Source organism: Phoenix dactylifera, chromosome 3, assembly GCF_051530095.1.
Source record: "Phoenix dactylifera cultivar Ajwa chromosome 3, Ajwa_hap1_PhDact_Kaust_v1.1, whole genome shotgun sequence".
NCBI lineage: Eukaryota > Viridiplantae > Streptophyta > Magnoliopsida > Arecales > Arecaceae > Phoenix > Phoenix dactylifera.
Window position 1 is genome coordinate 2,949,431 of NC_143192.1, and position 25,464 is coordinate 2,974,894.

General features: G+C 37.6%; 1 protein-coding gene across 2 annotated transcripts; it reads left to right on the forward strand.

The window, feature by feature from the left end:
• Window positions 1-582: 582 nt before the first annotated feature.
• On the forward strand, window positions 583-11,579 carry LOC103723573 (protein NLP1-like). Of its 2 annotated transcripts, none has more exons than XM_088717437.2 (5): window positions 583-834; window positions 1,297-2,237; window positions 2,950-2,997; window positions 3,078-4,119; window positions 9,754-11,579. In XM_088717437.2, exons 2-5 carry the CDS (start codon window positions 1,347-1,349, stop codon window positions 10,632-10,634), a joined length of 2,862 nt encoding a protein of 953 aa, XP_088573563.2. In that variant the 5' UTR covers window positions 583-834; window positions 1,297-1,346; the 3' UTR covers window positions 10,635-11,579. The 2 variants fall into 2 exon arrangements, with proteins under 2 accessions (XP_088573563.2, XP_026655950.3); XM_026800149.4 differs by having other exon boundaries at window positions 816-941.
• Window positions 11,580-25,464: the final 13,885 nt, after the last annotated feature.

Here is a 25,464-nt window from a genome sequence, read left to right on the forward strand (position 1 = left end):
ATCCGACCTCTACCGGCTTCATGAGCTACCACCACAAAATTCGTCATTAAAATGGCCAGAATCAATTGATAGTCAACAGTAAGGGGGCACCATGTACAGATGCAAGGAGAGAGACTGCAGCTACCAGCATCAACTTTAATCTCTATTTTAATATCTCAGCCCACTGCTTCACATTCACAAGCAATGATCTATGAATATTTTTATAGCTAAATTATTCGCGTTGCTTTTAATTTACCATCCTTTTGTTGCACCTTTCCCATCAAACCTACTTTCTTTTCCCACAAGAGCTGCTGCTCTGGATTCCACAAGAATCTAACAAGACCTTCAGACCTGGGGACCACCATGTACATGGCCGTGGTCGCCTAACCCAATTTACCGCGGTATCTATAAAGCCACCTTTGGGTTCTCCCAGGATCCCCAGCGAGATTCTGAACATGCGAATCCCTCCACCCGGGACCCAGACACGAACGACCCGTCACCGTCATGGTGACGCCACCTCCCACCTGGTATTCCTTCTTTACCCCTTCCTCAGTACCCTCACGGCAATGGAATCTCTCTCATTCCACACCATATTTAGTTGACTTCGGCTAAAGTTGGAGGTATCTTAGGTGCCGGGCCCCCTTGGAGGGGTGAAGATTCCATCGTTGCCGCGAAGTGCACGAGGCCTGAGATGCCTTTGGAGGAGTGGGGTGTTTTGTGGGCAGCAACAGCAAGGCCTTTTGAATAGCCGGAGATCCTCTTGGTGGGGTGACTGAGATGGACAGAAAGGAAGAGGGAGAGAGAGGCCTCTAAGACCAAGGTAGAGGGACACGAGTGCCCAACTGCTGCATGGAGGTTTTTTTCTCTTCTTTCTCTGCCTGTCAGCTTTCTTGCACCCCTCTCAGAAAAAAAGCTTTTGCTGTGGGTTCTGGCATCTGATGCAGCGATCTCTGGAGTAGAAGGTAAAACCCATGCTGGAATAATCTTATCAGAAAGTGGGCTGCTTCTTTTGTTCTCTTTCCCCAGCAACTTGGATTTGTTTTGCAGTAGTGGGTCCTTAATTTTCGAATGATCTTGATGTATCTGTGGGCCCGTGAATAATACCTTTTCCTCTCAACTTTGTTTCTGTTTCTTTTTTTTATGGTAGCCCTTATTGCTTCTTCTCAGTGTACGCCACAAATAACGTTCCTCTTGGTTTTCCTTGTCTATTCTTCTGAAAGTACTGATTTTCAATTCAAAACCACGCAAGCACACTAGTTCGTGCTTCTCTGCTAATCCCTTGTGGTTGTTGTGTGCTTTTTGGGTTGTTCTGTGAAGGTTGCTGTTGTGGATTTGGATTTCTGTGATGCGTAAAGGAGTTCTCAGCGATGGAGGATAACGTTCTTCCGACGGCTAGCTCACCGGGTGTCGCCGTGGAGATGGATCTCATGGATGAGTTTTTATCCGTGGCGGGCCTCGATTGCTCGGATCTCTTGCAACCGGGTACCTCTACTTCTACAAGCCCCTTCAACTCTTCAGGGTTTTCTCCTCTTTTCGAGGTCGGCAATGGCGGCGGTTCCAATCCGGTCCTGCCAGAAAATGACAACCAAGATGATGCAGAATGGTCGGTTTTCTCCGTGGATCTGCCTTCAGACGAAATTCCAATAGAACTGGTTGATGGAATGCAATCTCAAGATCCAAACGCTGGGGACGAACCCAATTTTTCAGCTCAGCTGAATGAACTGCGCGCCAAGAATCCCAGCTCCGAGCTAGGCTCGAGCTGGTGGATTCGGCCGAGCACTCGCATGGGTACCATGGAGGAGAGATTAATTCGTGCTATAAATTATGTTAAGGATTCACGGAGAGATGGGGATGTCCTTGTTCAGATATGGGTGCCTACGAGGATGGGAGAACGGCATGTTCTTACGACATGCGGCCAACCTTTCACCCTTGATTCAAGTTGTCAGAGGCTTGTGAATTATAGGACAGTCTCGACGCGGTATCAGTTCTCAGCTGAGGAGAACTCAAATGTGGCACAGGGCTTGCCTGGCCGGGTTTTTTTGGGGAGGGTTCCTGAGTGGACGCCGGATGTGCGCTACTTCAGCAGCTACGAATATCCTCGAGTTAATGATGCTCAACGGTACGATGTTCGTGGGAGTCTTGCGCTGCCGGTATTTGAAAGGAATAGCAGGTCATGCGTAGGAGTTCTGGAGGTGGTGATGACGACTCAGAAAATCAATTACAGTTCTGATCTCGAAGGAGTTTGCAATGCTCTTCAGGTGCTTGTTCCCTGGTTTGCTTGGTGCTGTGTCGATGTAGTATGACCGACTGTGAAAGTTTACATTAAGAAGCTCAATTTATCCAAGTAATTTTTTGCTGCCTGTTTTTAGAGGAAAAAAAAAAGTTTTAGGGATCTTATCTTTCTTAATTTCGTAGACAAGTTTTGGTTTATTCATACGATTTTTTGATTTTTTTTGCATTTATTTTGTGCATTTTTCCTTGTTATAGTTAACTTTCTCTTTCCGGCCTTAGAAATTTCCCAGTTTTGTTCTTTTTTTTTTTTTGGCTGAATGGATCCTTAGTTCTGATATCTGACTTTGTGGAAGTGCTTTGAAACAGTCTACTGAACTGTGAACTGTTTAACAATTTCTCTTTAACCTATGCATTTTTGAATCCGCAAGACTGACAAAAGTTGAATTATGTTGCTTGTCGGTAGCGACGTCATTGTGATCTATAACAAATATGATTGAAAGAGTTCTATAAATTTTAGCTCCTAATAAAATGTTGATAGGCCAATTATCTTTTTTTATTGATTGATAGGCCAACTATGAAAGAGACCAGAGGGTTCGCCCAGAGAGAGAGAGAGAGAGAATGCTTGCTATTTTTTCCTTTTCCTTTTTGTTTTTTTAGGGAAAAGGGAGGCAGAGCCACTCAAATTTCTTTATAATTTCTATGTGTTTTAGCTAAAACGAACTGAACTGTTGTTTGCAGGCAGTTGATCTTAGGAGTTCTGAAGTTTCAGGGGTTCCCCGTGTAATGGTGAGATGACAGACTCGCAAAAATAAAATCCCATATAAACATCCTCCTCTAAGTAATATGTAGTGTCTCTTCTTTGTCAGGTGTTCAACGAATCTTACCGAGTTGTTTTACCTGAGATCCAAAGGGTCCTAAGAGCTGTTTGCGAGACCCACAGTTTGCCACTGGCTCAAACTTGGATTTCATGCATCCAACAAGGTAAAAGTGGCAGTCGCCATTCCGATGAAAATTATAAGGATTGTGTCTCCACTGTCGATGTTGCTTGCTATGTCCAAGATCCTACCATATTGGGTTTTCACCAGGCATGCTCTGAGCACCACTTACTTAAAGGTCAAGGTGTTGCCGGTAAAGCCTTCACAACAAATCAACCATGTTTCTCATCAGATATAACTTCCTTCAGCAAGACAGAATATCCTCTGTCACACCATGCCAAATTGTTCCATCTAAGGGCTGCAGTGGCTATTCGACTGCGAAGTAATCATACAGGAACTGCAGACTTTGTATTGGAGTTCTTCCTACCTTTTAAATGTATAGAAAGTGAGGAACAGAAGCTGATGCTTAATTCTTTGTCCATCACTATCCAACAAGTATGCCAGAGCTTGAGGGTAGTCACATCCAAGGAGCTGGAGCATGAAGCTGTGTTACCAGTTTCTGAACTCAACTCTTCAAATGCTTTGCTTGACAAATTTGTTTCGGAGACTAGTCAAAGATTGGATGATGATGATGATGATCTTTTAACAGAATCTCCTACGATAGGAATTTCGGGGGAGGTATCATCATGGATCGCAAGTATCAGAGAGACCCAAGAAAAGAGAGGAAAAAGTGTTCTTCCTGCCTCTGTGCCGCCGGACTTTTATAAGCAGGAGATTGAAGGATTAAGTGTCTGGGATCGCTCAGAAGTAGTATTACCTGCTGGAAAGATATTCTCTGAGTTCAAGCCGCATGAGGAAGAGTTCCTTAGAGATAGTTTTGATCCCAAAAATTCTTTTGCTGGTGAACCCGGCTTTTCAAATACTGGGAAAGCAATGGAAAAGAGGCGCACAAAAACAGAAAAAACTATCAGTCTGCAAGAGCTTCGGAAATACTTCGCTGGTAGCCTAAAAGATGCTGCGAAGAGCCTTGGGGGTAAGCATTATCTTCTTGTTTATCATCACTTGTCACCTACAAATATTTGGATTTTTCCTCTATCGCCTATTGGATATCAAGGTTGTATATGTCCAGGTCAATCAATGCATCCATTTTATGGAATATATTGCTGAACTGAACTCTTGAGTCTTAGGCTTTTTCCCTAATATATCATTTTATCTTCTTTTAATAACTTTTTTTTAAAATTTTTGTTAAGCAAATTATGTCCAAGCAGCATCGGGAGTATCTAATTAAAATTTTGGCATTTTGGTAACAGAGCCAAAATAGTGACACTTTTCCTACTGATTGTAATTCAAGGAGAATTGGTGTAATGGTTACAAGGAGTTCAGTTACATTCAGAATCTTGTCAAAAGTTTAAGAATTTAGACGAAGTTTTCCTATGCTATCTTAGTTGGTTTTCTATTACTTCACCCTTAAATTAGTATCAGCTCTAAGCTACACATTCACCTCAAAAATTCTGTTCTTCACTACATTCAAATTATTATCTTAGATGTCCGTACTGCTAAAGGTATTAGTTGTACAATATTAGGGGTCCTGTCTCTATTTCTATAAGCTTTTTTCCTTATGATTTGTAGGCACACACTGATTATAGAATACCTTAGAGGAACCGCTCTCATTCATAAGCCCTTCTCTAATTAAAATAGATATACATTGATGACTTCATTTATCTGTTCTTTTGTATACCAGATCCAATGTATGGAAAATGATATGCATCACTGGGCCATCAGTTTGCTGGGAACTCATTTTCATTTAAATTTCCACTAGGATTATTTGTGACATACTATTACTAATTTTTAGTTCCTCATCCTTCAATTTTTGTGTTCAACTTTATTTTATTAACTAACATAGTATCATCCACGCATAATGTAAATCACCAATTTCTTGTGTGTTGGTAGAAGTTCATCTATTAAACTGTACAAAAGTATGTGCTTATAGCTCACATTGGTATAGTCCAACTACAGATACACTTCTGTCTTTTCCCTGCTTACTCTTGAGACTTTTATTGCATTATATTCAGGCCTTTTACAATTTTGGAATACCCTTTTAGTCAATGTTTGTTGAACCGAGCCAAACCGCCCGGTTCCGCCCGAACCGAGCTGACCTAGTCTCCAGCCGGGTCGGTTCTCTAATGGAAAATGGTTCCGGCCCCTGGGGAGCCGGAACCTGATTGGATGTGGCCGGGACCGACCGAAACTGGCCGGAAATTGATGGAACTGGATGGTTCCATCCGGTTCAAACCGGTACCGAATCGCACCGGTCGCCTACTGGTACGGGTCTCGGTATCGGTTCGACGAACCTTGCTTTTAGTACACTTTTCTTTCTTGATGCCCATTAGAGCACCTCTGGCATGTTGATTAAGCTTATAAGTTGTAAGAGTTTCCTTTTCAAATATTAAAAATAGGAAGAAACATAATTCATCCTAGAGGCTCATCTCAGATTCATTCAATAGAGCATCGACAGGATATTGAATAATAAAAAAAACAGTTGTTTTGGTAAACCAATATACACCTATTTTCAGCTGGCAAATAGGATATTAATATTGACATCAACTAAATATTGAACGAGCTATATATGTAGATGATATGAACATCTGTTGATGAATTTGATATGGGCTTTAAGAAAAGGGACACGAAAAAAGATTTCTGGACAAATTGTGATGCACAATAATATTTGTTCTCCAAATAGGTTGGTGAACCTATCTCAATGTGTGTCATTTTTGTTTGAAGAAATGTGGTGGAGATGCCTCCACGATAGTTCAAACCTGAACCTCTCCCATCTGGACAGGGGTACCAATCCACAGAGCTAGGGGTGGTTGGCATCTCTATATGTATATGGACTTGCACATTTTTACTTGTTTTTTTTTTTCTAAATTTCAATTACAAATTAAATGAGGATGAGACATATACATCCATTCTTGTGCATAAATTTCGTGTGAATATATAACTTATAACTATTAGTGAAAATAGATATTAGTAAGAAAATGGATGGAAACTATCTAGCTCCAACTATAGCTCTTCTCGATGTGCTCCAAAACTTTATCTATGTTTTCTGAATTCTTCTTACTTTAACATAGTTGATTAAGTATGCTGAATTGGAATTATCCTAGTGGACACACCCTATAGCAACTAGAGATTCTGGATTGAATCTTAGGTGGTGCATCCCCAAGTATTTGGCCTGGGCACTTAAAAGTGTGGATGTGCCTAGGCACTTAAAGTGTGGATGTATCTCCATTAATGTCTGCCGAACCAGGCCGAACCATCCGGTTCAGGCAGTACTGAGCCAACCCGATTGAAAACTAGGTCGGTTCGCTAATAGAAAACGGTTCCGGCCCATATGGGCTGGAATCGCAATAGGACTGGCCAAAATCGGTCCTTTTAGTGTCAGAACCGGCTGGAACCGACCGACTCGATGCCGACTCGGTGCGACTCGGTCGGTTCGCATCGAGTCAAGTAACACTGTGGCATTATTACCATAGTGCAATTCCATTGTGCTGTGGCATTATTGCAAGACGAACTTATAGTAGCTCTGCGTAATGCCATTTACAAGATGGAGTCTGATCCAGAAGTTTCAGTCCTATGTTTAGAAGAGGTAACTTAACTTAAGTGGCATATGTAAGTTAACCAGTATCTTCTATTATTAACATAGTATACGGTTCTTTCTCATAGACTAAATTATTTAGAGAGGGCAGCGATAGCTTTGGACAACAAGCAACTGTCGTGAGTAAGACAAGTATGAATCTAGGTATGTTACACGTTAGGAGGACATTTATCTGGCGTTAGATAGTTACTAATATAGTACTATCTTATATCTATTTGTTTTTAATATTTTTGCAGCTGAATGGTGTATTCATTTGGATTGTCCATGAAAAATTTTAAGCGGGTAGCTATCCCGATCCTTTCCGAGACGATCTTCTCGAGTGGCTGTAAGTGCAACTGGTCCACCTCCTTCCTCATCCACAGTAAGTAGAGGAACCATTGGACACAGAAACACCTCAACGACCTTGTATATATCAACTACAATCTAAGGTTGAGGCTAAAGTGCATTCAGGAGGAAGTGGAGCTCAAGTATACAAATCCGATCCAGCAGGAGCCGGAGCTTGACGAGTTAGGATCACCTCCACGACCAATCATTTTCGTAGTCAGCGAGGCTAGGATTGATGCAGGGCAATGGGTTGAGCGCAATATTTCACGCATTCCTGTAGCTGATCAGCCACATCCATAGCCACAGCCATAGGGGAGCCAGTCACCACACTTGCATAGGTCCTCACACACTTTCAAGAGGTGGCGCTTGGGTTGAGAGGGTAATAGAGGCCATTGAGGATAGTTTTTGTCTTATCTAAGTGTATGATTCACTATAGGTTGCATGTTGGTTGCTTGAGGCCCGATATATAGCCACCAGCCTAACATCCATCTTAGTTGCCAACTTGCAGCACATGCTGCAAGCTCTGATACTATTTTCAAAATGCAAGGACCTCACCCAAAATGGCTAGCTAGGAGTGGTTATTAATTGAGATCCTTGGCCCTACTTAACTATCCAAGGCCACCCTAGCATAAACGGATGTTGGACTAAACCCACCATTGCATGTGCCCTCACACACTCCTCTTGTTCAAGCCTTAGAATTCTCCCCAAAAGGACCCATGTTGCAATGTCCTCTTGTCCACTTGGACCATAAGTTAGGTCAAATCTGATAGTATTTGTGATGAACCAGGACCATACCCAAAATGGCTAGTTTGAAGTTGTTAGGGTTCTTGGCTTACTTAAGTACCCAAGATTTACCCAATGCACAACTAATGCAGGACTAAACACATGTCCACATGGGTCCTCACATTAGTTTTTGATATTTAGAGAAGAGTTGAAGACCTCACTTTTCTCTTCACAAGAAAGAAATGATGAGATATAATAATACACGTATGCTTACAATCTTTGGTTGGGTCAAGTTGTGCTTCTTTAACTTCTTGCCAACTTAGGCCTAGCCTAAAATTTAATTGGACCTTAAATGCTAGGCTTAGCCTTGTCTAATAGGCTAGAAGCCTCTACTCAACCTTGCCCAAAACCAGGCTATGTAGGCATTGCAATTTTCCCCAAATATAGGGAGGTTGGGTTTAATAGGTTAGTGTTGGTCTGTATGGAAAAAAGTGGTGGATGAAGAAGCATTAAGAGAACCTATAAATGGCATAGGGCCCATGAAGATTGCCTCTTTATTGAAGGCTAATATTGGGTAAGGAGGATATGCATATGTCAGCCCATGGAGGTCAAACAGATAGTACGGATTTGATTTGTTAGAAAGATGTTTATTAGAAACTCAAGTCATGGCCCATAGTGTCACATGATGACTGTCCTTTTTGCTTGTGCACATGGAGAAAGATGCATCAAAATCCTTAATTTTTCCATGAATTTATACTAGACTAGTACCTTTAGTAGCTTAAATACATAGATGGCCTATAAAAGGAAAAGAGTACCAAGTAGAAAGAGTTAGATCAAGATTCGTTGACTCGGTAGTGGACCTTGTACTGATACCATCTTGGTATAGTGTTGGTACACCTAGTATGGGGATCGGTTCAACGTACCAACACTCGATACACCCCCTATACCATGTATTGGTACGTTACGGTACACACCAGTATCAACTGGTATGTCATACTATGAGTTAGATTCTTTCAATAATGAATTTAATCCATTACTATGATGCCATAGTTGGTTCTGGTTGTTTTTTGATCTTGGATAAAGATGTAGACATTAAAAGAAAAAAAGAAACTAAATATTTTATATCTTGTATCATTGAGTAATTTTGGTTTTTGGATGAGTAACATGTAATTTGATAACAAAACTATTGGTAAGACAAATAACTCTAACATTTTGGTTCTTTTCTTAAAGTATTTAGAAGATAACATGCTACTTACGTGGCAAGAATTTTTTCCCCTTTTTGTCATTCCTGAGATACTATGCTTCAATTGTAGTTCTACTTATTTATAAATGAATAATCATCCATTGCATGACTCATAATTGTGACCACTTTCTAAAATTCATGAAAGCATCACTAGTTTGCTGACATGACTCATAATCATTGGCATGTTTGGGATTAAGAATGACATCACGAATTAATCAAACATTGATGAGTTAGAGGTGGAACTTTTAAGAACAAATTTTTTGGTGATTTCATATGGAAGATGAAACAGCATAATAAAGAGTCTTTTGATATTTTCTATCCTACGATATATACAAAATTTAGATATTTACAAGCATATTTGTCAGTTAAGTCTTTTCCCTTAGATGCACAGTATTTCCTTTTTTTCACTCTTAGCCAAATCAAGAGCATGTATACGCACTCGAATCAGACATGTCTTTGCCCATACAATGTTGATTATGCAATGCTAGTTTTTTAACATTTGTCAGGGGCTTTGCTTTTTCCCCTCATATGCACAAGTCAACTGATCTTAGTACTGTTTCAGTTTTATTGCACCTGAATACATATTGTGCATTGAATTATTTTGCTTAGTGACTTTGAAAAAGAAAAGTCGAGTATTTCTAATTGTTTATGGTTTGCAAGTCATTGTCATGTATACATAGCGAGACTTGATCATGCTGCTCTCTGTGCCCTTTGCTTTGTTTCAGTGTGCCCTACTACTCTGAAAAGGATATGCAGGCATCATGGAATTAGTCGTTGGCCTTCACGAAAAATCAAGAAAGTTGGCCACTCTTTAAGAAAACTGCAAGTGGTTATTGACTCAGTCCATGGCCCTGATGGAGCCTTTCAGTTCAGTTCTCTCTATGAGAATTTTACAAAAGCCACATGGTCAAATGAAAGTTTACTAGGAAGTACCACATTTTCCACATTGAAGCAAAAGGACAATCCAGAATCCTCAAATACAAATCAACAGCAAGAGGCTAAATTGAGCTCTCACACTTCTGGATCAAATTCTCCTTCATCTTCCTCCTCCAGTCACAGCTCTGGTTCAAGTCTCGGCTGTTCCAGTGGGACTAAACAGTGCAGCAATGCTCAACTTGCTATCCAACAAGAAATTTCAGTAGAGGAGAACCAGAGCGGCATGCTTAATAAAATTCAGATCCCTATAGAATTACAGCTCTCAACTGAAGATGCACCGATATCTCTTGGTAGATCCCAAAATCACAAGCTCCTTAGTGAGCATCCTTTTTCAGGAACTCACGCTGCTTTGCATAAGAGTAGACATGATTCTCTTAAAGTAAAAGCCATATATGGGGAAGACAAAGTTATACTCGGATTGCAGCCTACATGGGGCTTCCAAGATCTGAAGCAAGAGATTGGGAAGCGGTTTAATATAGGCAATATAAATTTGGTGGCTCTTAAGTATTTGGATGATGATTCTGAGTGGGTCCTATTAACATGTGATGCAGACCTGCAGGAGTGTATTGATGTATATAAGTCATCTAGTGCTCGTACGATTAAAATTTCTGTTCACCATGTCCCTCAAAAGATCACCAGGTCTTCTTTGGGCCATACAGGGTTGCCCTGACAACTAAAAGAAGGCTATCTTCATTTCATTGGATGTCCATGTTGCAGAAACGAAGCCACAGACTAGTATTGCATCCAAATGTTTTTAACACAAATCTGCCAGAAAGTACATCTAAAAGGATTATATAGGTCTTTATCATCGGAAATTGGGAAGGCTGTCGCTTGAACACGATTCATCTGCAGCTAAGGGAATGATGATCCAGATAGTCCATTTAGGGAAATCAATAGCTTTCTAGCTGCATTGTACTTAATATATGGTGTAAATTCCCTCAATCTGTCTGGAAATGATTGTTTCCTACAGCACGAGTATCTATTGTATTTATATCAGGAAGATGGGTGTTTAAGCTCTTCAGGCATTGCATGATTGTAACTATTAGGAGTATATACTACCACTTGGTGCAAGAATATGATCATCTTAACTAGTTAGACCTATAGAGCTCCCTGTAAATTAGTGCTTAATTTAACATTTGCTGAAACTTTCTGGTGATTATGAACTGATGACTACTCTGACAGAGGTGTTTCTGGACAATAGATTATGCTATTGCAGTATTTCTTGTGGTGTGAGAAATGCTAGGGACTGAACTGTAAGTACTAACTAGACTTCTGTTTATCTGTATCTTCAGACGGATTCAGTACTAGCAGTTCTGTGGCAGGCATGGTACAATTGAAGAAATGAATCTCAGTTGTTGTTAATTGTTGATGAGCATGAAGGCTTGGCATCTACTTCAGTTTGGCTATCAGTTCTGTATATTAGCACTTCCATTGAAGGTTGGACGTAGTTTCTAATCTTGTACACTACTATAAGGAAAGCTGGTATTTAGCAACTTTTTTATTTGGCCTTTGCCATATTTTTTTAGGCAAGTCCAAGTACTGTTTTTTCTCGTGATTTGTATCTTATGGTTCAAGAGTAAGAATGACTTGGAGCTGGCCTGTATGCAATTATTACACATGCTTTCTCGAAACATAGAATTTTAGGGTTTAATCATTTTCAACTTTTGAACTTGAACCTTGACAGAGTTAAGAGCAAATCAAATAACTCTTTACTCTTTCTCCCCTCTTAGCTTGTATCTTGTTCCTCATATCAAGAATGTAATGTAAATGGCCTGCATGTGAAGTACCATACATGTTTATAAGCTAGTGTATTATCGTGATTTTTTTCCCTTTTTTTTTATTTGATCTATATGTTTGTCCTTGGTAATCAATTGTAATTTTAATTCACATCTATAATTCCTCTCTTCACATGTAACAATACATTTCTCTTTTTGTTGAAGTTCTGATCAATGTCGTGATGAACACCTGCCACTATTATTTTGGCATGTCTACTAGATTCAAATAAAGTAGATATGGAACTGATCTGATTCATTTAATCTTCTTATTATACTACATAATTTTTAAAAATAACAAAAAAAAAATTATTTGAAAGTTCAGAATTTTAGCATGGTTATTTCCAAGTATTATAAGATTTTTTTAACTTCATACAAGATAACAGTCAAAGATTAAATGGGTCTTCAAAACATTTTGGCTTTTAGCATAAGACATTGGAATGAGAGACTAAATGGAAAAGAGGGAATATATATATATATATATATATATATATATATATATATATATATATATATATATTTCAGATATAGGAAGAAAAGGAAGATTGGAGAAGATTAATAATTACACAGGAGCACTTATTGTATTAGTATAATAAAAAAGAGCCTAAAAGAGATTATGTATGATGAAGTGTTTACAGCAAGATATCATGATTGTAACTAGAACATATCCTGTTATTAGAATGTGATTACTTGTTTTAGCTACCTGATTTTTAATATATCATAATGATAAGCTCTAATTTTGTCAAAATAATGCACTGAGGAAGAAAGCATCAAATAACCTTAAATTCTTAAAACCTGTTTGTAGATAGCTCGAGCAAGATTTGAAATTAAATAAGCTAGCTTGAGCTTGGCTCGAATGCAAGACAAGCTAAGCTAGTGCTGGACCTACGCCTAGCTCGACTTGTTTCCACCCTACTTGTATGGTAAGGCAGGCCTCCAGGGAGACCTTCGTTTTGAGTCAACATATTTAAACTACAATCCTACGTCTTGAAGGACCTTCTTCTAAGAAAAACGTTGTAAACAATGGGAATTGACCACGCGGCCTATTCAATAAGCAAGTTATAATGCAACTGACCTACGAGTGGCAGTCGAGCTAAATTCCCTGGAGTCAAGGCTTTTACATCTCTATTGTTGATCATCCCAGTGGAAGATTGAGACCAAGGTGAGCGGAAATTTCAGTTTCTCTTGGTCAAAATGAAAGGTGGAATTATTTGAAAGATTCAAGATTTTTATGAGATATCAGCTGGTATTTAGAGTTGAGATGTCAAACTCAAGATCCAGATGATAAATTTGATATTAGAAACTACTTTTAAACATTGTTTGTGAGATATATCATTCAAAACAAAACCTATTTAATGAAGTAGAAAGGCTTTGAAAAATATAGGCAAACATGTTTCTGTCATATTGGTTGATATCTCAGGATTTATTTGTTTAGATTAGTTGAGATAATAGTGTAGGAGATTTTGTATGTTATGTTGGAGGTCTGGTACTAATATAAAACCCAGTTTAGCTTGAGATAAAATCTTGCCAGACAGTCTACAAGATGTGCTATATAGGTCATGCTTAAAATGTGCTTGCTTTACAAACTCTACGTGGTAGGAGTGTGATTTTATCTTCTAAATACAAGTTAAAGCATATGCTTGACACAATAAATTATTGATTTATATCTTATTTTGCTTGTTGCAAGAAAATTATAGTAAATAAAGTTTATGAACATGAAAGTATAAATTTATGTAACAACAAATTTACATAAATTTCAGCAAGTAGTAAACTAATCATAGGATACATAACATATGCTTTCCGAAACATAGATTCAAAATTTTCAAATGTTCAAAAATGCTTTGAACTGAGTAGGTTACTTTTTAAATAAATTTGAATCATCAAAAATAATGTAAAGGTTTAATACATGGATCACCACCAATTTTTTATAATAAAAAAATAAATATTTACTATAGTTTTGATGATGCTCCATACTTTGATCCTTGCAAATATTAAGACATCTTGTGAGCATGGTCCACAACCTCTTGCAAGCTTGAGCTTTGTGGAAACTCTCTTTATGCCCTAGTTTGGTTGAGGGATAGCCATACCTAAATAGGAAACCAACAAAATTTTCATTTAATAGAGCATCCTATTGGGAGATAATCATAAAGAATTCATGTATATCTTGTTGATGTTTTTCTCATTTAAAATTTATTCATTTATGAGCAAATTATATGGGACTTAATGTTTTGAATTTGGAAGCTTGATTTATGATTATTTTTTATGGACATTGTTATGACCCTTTCATTTATCAACTTTTCATGGTACCAAGGCCTTAACATTAATGATCATGAGGTTCAAAAATGAGAAAAGGCATAAAGCAAACACCTTGGCACCTTGAGCTGGGAAAGGGCAGTAAGCAACGAAATGCTCTGGGAAGTAGAAAATAATCATAGATTCAAAGATTTTCAAATAGGTCAACCTTTTGAATTGATGATTTAAACTGAATTATCCTAACAAAGAAAAAAATAAAAAATTGTCTCATTGATTCAAACTCATGATTTGAACGAGTCACAGATGCCCTAATACATTCTTCTCATTTATGAGGACATTTCTTAAGAGTTGGAGATTTTCGTGATACTATTTTTTGGTTGTGTTGTGTTTTATGATGAGTTATAAACCTAAAAGTCCAAACCTAACAAGAACAACACTTGGAAGACTTGACCAATAAAAAAATAATTGCTTTCATTGTCATGTAAAAGACGATCTTTTTTTTTTGAGAAAAATGTAAGATGAAATTATTAACTTAAATTAAGGTACATTAAAAAAAATGAGTGCAAAAATAGTTAAAAGATCAACAATATATTAATAGAACCTTGTTGATTCTTTGTAAAAGATACCACGCTTCTTTTTCTCTAGAAATTAAAATCAATTCAATGGAAAGTTCTAGCTAGTCAAGTTGGTAAAAGTCTTTGATGGTCATACCAGAAGTGATGGTTAAAACCCGATCTTAACCAGGATTTGAAGGATAAGGGTATTTGTGGGAGGACCACCATTATTTTGTTACTGAATGACAACCTGAATAACTTTAAGATATTATCCATCAAAGTTAAGATTCTACAAAAGGAATATAAATTTTCTACAAAAATTAGTTTTCTTCTAAATACTAATATTTTAGCAAACAGCATTCTCTTTGTTTTATATAACTTTTCTTAGTGTTCCATCAACAGCCAGTTGTTGAAGGTTGTTAAGCACTTTCTACGTCTAATAGGGCATGTATTAGATCAAAATCATTCTTAACGAATCCGGATAATTTTTTTATCATCGCGTCTAAGTGAAGACAAAAGATCTCGAATGATCGATTCGACAAAACAACTCAAAAAATAAAGAATTATTGTTAATTTCTTCATGCTCCTTCCATCATGTGTACAAATAAGAAACCACTTACATGATTTCTTCTTCATATAAATAAATAGATATTGTCACGCCTCCGACCTGAAATTGCGAGATGTGGGTCACATCAACTACTGCATACTCATAAGGAATTCTCCTCACAAGCATGCAAGGTATCTCAACATAATATCATAAATATGCAGCAGAACAATTTGACTAATAATATACAAACTTTATTTCATGAATTAACTCAACTTACAATGTCTTACAATTTTAACATTAATCTAAGATAAAGCATCAATTTAATAACCTCTAATCTAAGATAAGTTGTGCCACAGTTCTTCTAGTTGCTCTTCCATATTGAAAATCCCAATAGGCTAGTTCTCTAAATCTGTTTCAAAAATAAGAAAGCGTATAATGGGCTAAATAGCGCAGTAAGCAATGATCACTTTAGCTAAATAAATCAGGCAATTAGACAGATAATAATTTATAGAAAATAAGTATATATGCGAATCAAATCTTTCTTAAAATATTAAATTCTGTTTATGAATTCAAATTCTTTCAAATACTCAATTTATCTTATTGATCCTGAGTTATGACTGCATGTTCTCTGTGGCTGGGTCATAACACCGACTAATCTTCTTGCGGTGAACTACGCATCATATTGCAGCAAAGTCCTTCAGAACTGCCGGTCTGCTGACGGTATGTTACTAATCATCTTGGACACGACCTTCAGGACAAATCATGTGTCAACGTATTAGTCCCAATTAGCGGGGTCCTCAACATAGCCAGGTCGAAATTCATATTATAAGGACCCATGCGAGCATGTGTTTAGTCCCACATTAGTTATTCGCTGGGTAGATCTTAGGTACTTATACAGGACTAAGAAACCAAAAAAATATCTTTCAGTTAACTTTTTTGGATGAGATCCTGGATTGTTATAAATGGTATCAGAGCGAACCCGACTTATAACCTATGTGAACTAGGGGACACTGCAGCACGGATCCATTGGGGCTGACCGTGGGCTGATCATGGTATTTGTAATTAGATTTGAAAGAAATTAAACTCTTAGCCTGATGAGGGCGTCAGGGTTTGAACGAAAAAAATATGTGAGAATCCGTATGGGCGTGTGTTTAGTCCCAAATTGGTTATTTGTTGGATGGATCTTGGGTACTTATACATGACTAAGGAATCCAAAAATATCTTTTGGGTAGCTTTTTGGGTGAGATTCTAGGTTGTTACACATATAGTTCTAGATTTCATATTCTAGCTCTAAAATCATGAGGTGTCAAAATCAATCGATCAAATCCATAATAAGATCATATATTGTCATAACCTTCTAAAATAATATATTGCATAATAATATACTATGCATCAAATTCATGCATCATGAATTATACCACTTAAATTTTATGAATATAATAATTTAATAATTGCTGATAAACTTAGAAAAAGTGACACATTATTTACCTTGCGAACGTAATCCAACTGAAAGATCTAATTAATTCTGAAGATCCTTCATAGAGACTAATATCCAAAAATTATACATTCCATAAAAAATTTATCATAATTATAAAAATCTTAAATTCCAACACCCTTACAAGACTAACCAAGCGGGAGTGCCCAACACCCTGGTTGGTCCGATTAAAGAAAAAATCATCAAATCATGCTCGGACTAGGATACGATGGTTCAACAAAGATTAAGGCGATCAAATCTAACATTATTTGGCAAGAGCTAGGGTGGGGGCTCACACACCGCCCGACGATTCTAGATCAGGACCCTTCACCAAAGTCAATTCAAAATCACTATAAAAAGTCCCTACTGGTTCCCAACTATCCTAAAGAGAGTAGAGAGAGAAAGTCCAATAGAGAGAGAAAGTCTAGTAGATAGAATCAAGAGAGAGAAAAGATGGAGAAGAGAGAGAGAACAAGCTCCTCTCTCTCTCTAACCAAGGAAGAGGAAGGGAACGGGGTGGCTACAGATGGTGCCTGGGGTTAGGGATCCATGGCTGCCCAATGTGAACGGCGGCCCCTGAGAACCGGTGGCCAGTGGCAAGGGAAAAACTCTCCTAAAATAGGGGTTCAGCCCCCCAAAACCCATGAAATTAAGACACCCGACGATGGGAGCCCCGGCCATAGCTGTAAAACATTGTAAGGCACCGGCGGAGACCTTGGCAACAAGATCCAACAGTGTTACTGGTTGGAAAGGATGAATAAAATTGGGAAATCCAAAGAAAATAGAGGAAAACAGAGCACTCGTTCTTCTCGGCCAAATTCCAGCAATCACCGGTTGGAAACAAACCTCCAAAGGTCGCGAAAGAGGGAGAGAAGGGTTATTCAAGGATTTTACCTAGCTTTCCAAATTCCAATGGCGAATGGTAGCGGCAGCAGCGCGAACGACTTCCAGCAATCGGAGTGGGATTCGAAGAAATCCAGCGACAAGCTTCGATCAGAGCGTTAGATTTTCCAGTGGGATCGAAGAGAATCTTAGAGGAGATCTAAATAGAGATGGAGGAGGCTAGAATCTGCCTCGGCATCGGATTCCTTGGGCGAAGTCGGAAGGAACCTTTGTCGCATGTGCTGAGCACGTGCAACCCCCTATTTTTTTATTTTTTTTTGGGCCAAAGCATGCTTCTAGGCCGGTCAAATGGACCTGGCCCAGCTCGGTATGAGAAGGCCTGGATATTACATTCTCCCCTCCTAAAAAAGTTTGTCCACGAATTTTTTTTTTGCACTTTCAAAAAGTTAGAGATACATAGTTCTAATCTTATCCTCAAGTTTCTAATAATTCTACTTATCAATATAACTTTATCTTTAATTCTTATCATAGGAATAAGGTCCAATACCTACGGACTTAATTATTTTTGTAGATGATGTAAATCAAACTTCTCTCTTATAAATAGAAATCAACATCTTAATTCTGAATAAAAATATTAAGTTTTTTTGTCAAAATATCAACTGCTCTTGATTAACCGGTCTATCACAAGATTAGATCATAAACAACTCTAATCCACCTCTAGTAGAATATTCATTAAAGTCGATTGATAACCTCATTTTCTTTCAATCATATAGAGTTTGATATTAATTGAAGAAGTTTAAGCTTTAGATTTTGGAGGAAAGAGGTATAAACCAAAATATTCTAGATCCAAGATCAAAAATCGATGATCCATTAATTCTAGTCTCAAGGTGCTAAGAATTTTCTTACCACAAGATAAAATTGGAGAACCTAAGATAGTAGGGCGACATCCAAAAAAAATCAAAACATTATCCTTTCATTTATCAAGGAAATCCTACCATGCAAGGAAACAAATCAAATTCTCTTATTATTAAAATTTGCCAAATCAAAAAAATAATACTTTTGGCCAACTTAGAAAAATAATTCAGACAACTACACTTTTACTACGCATTTTGATTCAAACCACCAAAATTCTTTGGATTCACTAATAATTTTTGATCAAAATACTACCTTGTATTATGAACTAAAGAGATCCAAAATTTCAATTTACAAGTAAAGCCCAAAAGAGAACCTTTGATTCTCGTCCCCTGCTTTACCTCGAACATATCCATCTAGATTAACTTTCAAGTCAATTGATACATTCAAAACCATCATATATTACTATAATTTAAAATGAACTGAATCTTAATCCTCTTATCAACTCAACTAGACAATTCCAAGTCAAACTCTTGCAAACAAAAACAACCAGAAGAATTTTCTCAATACTCCACCAAGTTAGAAAACGTTAAATCAATAAATATGAGTAAAATCAACTCAATCATCTCTCCTAGAGTTTTCTTCATCAAAATCTTTAGCATTTATCAAAAATCTTCTATGATAATTATGCAAGCCTCAAAAATTCAAATTCTTTATGCAAAATTAGATTTCATTAGCAACTTCAACAACATTGACAAAAGATCCCTAAATCAACCTATAAGCCCAAACTTTGAATTGAAGTTTATTACACACCACATAATCTCCGATAGACATAAATTAGATATTTTATTTGGATCCAAAGATAGTGATAAAAATTATTAATAATTTCACCAAGATGAATATTTTATGATTTCAACATAAAATTAATTCTTAAATAAGATAATAACCTTTTACAGTATCACCCAACATATTTTCCTTCTATATGCTAGTTTCATTGATAATCCACATATAGATTTAAACCTCAAAGAATATTCCAATCAAGTACCATAAAAATTTTTCATTAAACAACTTCATATAAATGGATCTTAATTTGCCTTTAAAAATTATCTTCAAAATTAAGCAATATCACAGTATACCTCCATATCAATTTTTGAGTTTTCAAGTTCACTTAAATAACAAATAATCACAATGCATGATAATATTCCATGGTTAATCCTCTTGAACTTAATTTAGATCCAAATCTAACTAATTATAACTTGATTTCTAGGTTGCCCAACCTTCCATCATATATCAAACCTCATAAATAAATTATATCATAATTCCCTGGTAACTTTTTCATACATAATCACTAGGCTTAACAGTTTTTAAAGTAGCTTACAATGCAATTGATATAGATGTACAATATCCCTAGCGTCTACCTGCCTAAACTTATCCTATATCAAATTTTCTTGTCTTAGATTATCTATTTATGCTCTAATACCATTTTAATTATCACGCCCCCCAATCCGAGATCGCGAGCTGGGGATATCAACAACTGCCCCGTACTTATAGAAAACTCTTTTTACAAGCATGCAAGACATCTCAACAAGATATCATAAATATACAGCGGAACAATTTGACAAATAATATGCAAAGTTTATTTTATTAACCAACTCAATTTACAAGGTCTCACAATTCTAACATTGATCTAAGGTAAAACATCAAATTAATAGCCTCTAATTTAGATAAGTTGTGCCACAGTTTTTCTAGTCCCTCTTCCATATTGAAAATCACGGTAGACTAGCTCTCTAAATCTAAAAAAAATAAAAAATTGTATAATAATCTAAACAACTTAGTAAGCAATGATCACTTTAGCTAAATAAATCAAGTAATCAGATAGATAATAATTTGTAGAAAATAAGCATATACGCGAATCAATTTTTTTAAAATATTAAATTTCGTTCATGAATTTATATTCTTTCAAATACTCAATTCATCATATCGATCCTGAGCTATGACCACATGTTTCCTGTGGCAGGGTCATAACACTAACTAATCTTCTTATGGTGAGCTACACATCATCTTACAATAATGTTCTTCAGGACTGCTGGTCTGCTGGTGATATGCCACTAATTATTTTGGACACAACCTTCAAGACAAATAATGTGCCAATATAGTAGTCCTCATTGGCAGAGTCCTTAACATAGCCAGATCAAAATTCATATAGTTCTAGATTTCATATTCTAGTTCTAAAATCCTGAGGTGTCAAAATTGATCGATCAAATCCATAATAAGATCATATATCATCATAACCTTCTAAAATAATATATTGCATAATAATATACTATGCATCAAATTCATGTATCATGAATAATAACATTGAAATGTCGTGGATATAATAATTAAATGATTGCTTATAAACTTAGAAAAAGTGATACATTACTTACCTTACGAATGCAGTCCAACTAATAGATCCATTTAATCCCAAAAATCCTTCTTAGAGCCTAACCAAGTGCGAGTGCCCGACACCTCGGTTGGTCCGATCAAAAAGAAATTCATCGAATCTTGCTTGGATTAGGGCATAGATGGTTCAACAAAGATCGGGACGATCAAATTTAATAGTGTTTGGCAGGGGCTAGGGTGGGGGCTGACACACCGCTCGACGATCTTAGATCAAGACTCTTCACGAGGGTCAATTCAAAATCATTGTAAAGAGTCCTTATTGGATCCAACTATCCTAGAGAGAGTAGAGAGAAAAAGTCCAGTAGAGAGAGAAAATCCAGTAGAGAGAGAATCAACAGAGAGAAAAGATGGAGAAGAAAGAGGGAACAAGTTCCTCTCTCTCTCTCTAACCAAGGAAGAGGAAGGGAAGGGGGTGGTTGCGGGTGGTGCCCAAGGTTAGGGATCCACGGGCATCCAATCTGGACGGCGGCCGACTACAAACTGTGGCCGACGGCGAGAAAAAAATGATCCTAAAATAGAGGTTCACCCCCCAAACCTATGAAACTGAGACATCTCGGCAATGGGAGCCCCGACCCCGACTACAAACCATCATGAGGCATCGGCGGAGACCTCGGCAACAAGATCTGACGGTTTTACAGGTCGGAAAGAACGAACAAAATCGAGAAATCCAAAGAAAATAAGGAAAAATAGAGCACTCGTTCTTCTCGGCCAAATTCTGGTGATCACTAGCCGGAAACAAAGCTCCAAAGATTGCGAAAGAGGGAGAGAAGGGTTATCCAAGAATTTCTAGGTTCTTACGTAGCTTTCTGGCGACAAATGGCAGTGGCGGCAGCGCAATCGGCTACCGACAATCTTAGAGGGATTCAAAGAAATCCGGCGACAGACTTCGATCAAAGGCTTAGATTTTCTGGTGGGATTGAAGAGAACCTTAGAGGAGCTCTAAATAGAGATGGAGGAGGCTGGAGTTCGTCTTGGCATTGGATTCCTTCGGCGAAGTCGGAGGAAGGAGACTCCCATTGGGAGTCTTCTTCCTTCGTCGCATATGCTTAGCACGTACGACCCCTTATTTTTTTTGTTTGTTTTTTTTGGGCCAAAGCATGCTTCTAGGCCGGTCAAATAAACCTGGCTCAGCTCGGTATCAGGCTTTAAATGGCCTGGAGATTACTGATATAGAATCTATGGAGCAATTACTTACAAGTACATTTTGTGCAACAACTCTTTCTATATAATAGAAAAAGGATCCACAGTCTTTAATTGATCTTACATGTTGAATTTGCTGCAAGACAATAAATAGTCTTCCAATGATCTAGCAGACAATTTCATGAGTTATAGTTTCAAGGGTTGAGATTGATGCTTAGATAGTTATAGATAGCTGCAAAAAAGGTGGTGGAGTGATGGAACCCATTATTCTTAGGGTTGTACAAAAAACCAACCAAACTATGAACCTGATCTAAACTAGTCTCTTTGATTTGGTTTATATTGGTATTTTAAAATTCGATTTTGTGTTGGTTTAAGAAAGTCTTCAATGAAAAAATTTGGTTCGATTTTGGTTTGAATTTTTAGAAAATTGACCTAACCGGACCTGACCCGACCCATATGTATATATATAAATAAATATATTCAAACTAACCCGACCTAAATCTACCCGACCCATATGTATTTGTGTGCATATATTTCAAATTTTTAATTTTTTTTCTATATTTTATTTTTATCTATAAAATGGAATTCTTAGATTTTGACTTAGCCTGGCCCATTTATCCTGACCTATTATATAATCATAGGTTTCGGTTTTAGTTTTTGGAAACTAGGTTAAATCAGTTCAGTTTCGAGTACATGTTCACAATGACCCGACCCGACCCATGCACACCTCCAGTTATCCTATTGAGATTCATCTCCAAGTCCTAGTCTATTAGGAATTTTATTTTTAAGTGTTGGTCTATGTTAGCTAGGTTGAGCCTTAGTCTCAATATTCCCGAGCTTGTCTTTTAGTTGAAGATAGTGATATTTTGTGTTTTAGTGGGAGATGGCGACATTTTTATCTTGTTGTGGAAGAGAGTGTGGTTTTATGATAGGGAGAGAGTTATGTGAAAAGTGATAGAGAGAGTCTTTTATAAGGCATTTTTGTGAGGAGACGAACTTATTACTTCAACCTTTATTTTTTTGAAAAAATTTATTTTTTACTCCCAATTTTTTTTTCTTCCACTACCATTGCTTGATTTAATAGTATTTATTTTGAATCCTAGGCCGACGCATTTGATCTGCACAAAGATTATGTTGTTCTTCATGGAATAAGAGCAAGGTTTGAGTGTGGCCAAGTGGTGTGGCTTCGATTAGATTTATCTTGAGTTAAATTTTCGGAGTGACAACTTGAATGTTGGTGGTTTTGAAGGTAATTGTTTAATGTGATACTAGAGCTTCTAGTAATTTATTGTGTGTGTAGGTAAACATATGGACTCTATTATAATTCAATATTCATATCATAATGGTTGACTTCACCAACATCAACATGGTTGCTTTTGCTACCTCTTGTCTTCATAAATTGAAAAGCACATGTTACTCAATTTGGATGTCCATGGTCAAATCATATTTGATGGGACAAAATTTATGGGATATCTCGGAAGAATTAAAAATGATGCCAACGAATACTCTTGATAATAAGGTTGCAAGAAAAAAGTGGAATATGAAATCTAAGGAGGTGATGTGGATTAACTAAGCTATAGTTGATAGAGAGAATTATCTCCATATCTAAGATAAAGAGGAGCCAAAGAAAGTATAGGATATTATTGTGGTCATCCACTCAAGATCTGATAAGGTAAGACATCAAGATGTTCTCAAAGAAATGTTACTTGAAGAGTGGGTTCTAGTTCCAGGCTTTCTCAAAAATCCAAATGAAGAGCAGAATCAATTTAAAGATGAAGAATTGAAGCAAAGGAAGAATCATCAGCTAGAGACTGGATCTAGTTTTGAAAACTTGGAGTAGGGCAAGGTTGATCGGCTCAAGGATCAATCAAGTTCAGAAGAAAATTAGGAGCAAAAGGAACTTGATCAAATGGATACTGTATCAAGTTTAGAAGAGGTGATGGAAGAAGAAGTTGATTTTGAACTTGCTTAGAATGAGCCAAAAGATGTTATAGATGATCCGGTTATAGAGATTCTAATCATGCTAAAGCTATACAAGATATGGATATTTTTTTTGAAGATTTAGTTAGCTTTGAGGATGAAGAGTTGACTAATTTTAAAGTAGTTTTAGAGATCAAGTATTAAGAAGATATGCTTCGTATGGATGAGTCATATTGTGCCTTAGTATTCCGCAAGATTTTTGGTGCACCAGTTAATTCTAAAGCTACTCTAGAGTTTGAACAGTTAGAAGACTTTACGTATGAGAATTTGATACTATATGTAGGAGCCAACTGCATACATACATATAGAGCTACTCAATTGGAGGCATGTGAATGTGACCAAAGTTTTGTTGTCGATTTTACTTATTTGTAGGTAAGCCCATATGCTCTGGCGAGCAGCGATTGCAAATAGCAACTTGATGTTCATTGGCATAAGTTCGATATTTTATGGAATCTTGGTAGCGTCAATACTCGGGGAAAGTGGAGGACACATCGACTTCAACATATTCATTAGTGGGGGGGGAGGGGGGTGGATGAGCTAGTAAAAATATTATTATTCGTGCTAATAAAAGAGCTGTTTAATTATCAGTTGATTTCGAGGCATATCACTGCATAACCCAGATCCAAGTTGTTGTTAAGCCACGAGCTACAGCTTAACATCAACCTATAGAATACACATTTCTTTTTTCTTTTTTCTTTTTTGAGAAATACAGACTAGCAACAAGTTCAGCTTGGTGATAGGCTACTCCAGCACTTGGGTTCAGCTTGGTGATAGGCTTCATAGAACTCTTGTGATGAGGAAGCAAGCCAAGCTTAAGCTTGTCAAAGTCTAAATTAGTAAACAAGCCAAACACAAAAGTTTTAGGCCTGCAAACCTAGATAGAACCAAATGCCTGGCTCTTGTTTAATTAAGAAACAAATTGAGCTTGAAGAATTGTAATTAGGTTTAGCTTAAGCTCTCTCAACAAATAAATAATTGTAGAAGTAAAGTGTTGATATAATTAGAAGAAGCAAACAGCAATCCTGAGTTAATAAAATTAGAAAAATGCATAGCAAGTTTAAAATATATATAAAAAAGTATAGTATGTAAGGTACTTTTTACATTTCTAGGATTAAGCAGTTCCAAGTTTGAAGATCTCCCCAACTGCATATGGTGGGGGCAGCCTAAGCATATGGTGAGGGCCAGTGCCGGCTCGAGCCTTAGGCGACCGAGGCGGTCGCCTAAGGCCCCCGGCTCATGGAAGGCCCCCCGCCCGACTCGTGAAGAGTCTTTTTTTTTTTTTTTGAGTCACATCCGAAAGCTGGCTGCAGGGTTGACGGGCGACGGCGGCCTGCTACAGTCCCCATCTTCCCGACGAGGCGACGGGCGCGGGCCGACGGCTATGCCTATGCTGCTGCCTCTTGAGAGCCTGAGACAGGCTACGAGCCTATGATCCGTTAGGGGCCTGAGACAGGCAGAGCGGGGCGGGGCGCCGGGGCGTACGGCGTACCTTCCGTTCTCCTCTCAAAGTAGTCGGCAGAAGCCAGAAGCCGCAGAACCCTTCAAAGCACAAAAAAAAAAAAAACAGAGCGTACCTTCCGACTTCCGTTCTCCTCTCCGGCTCTCCCGATCTCCCCTCAGGCCTTAGTGCTTCTTCACTTCAG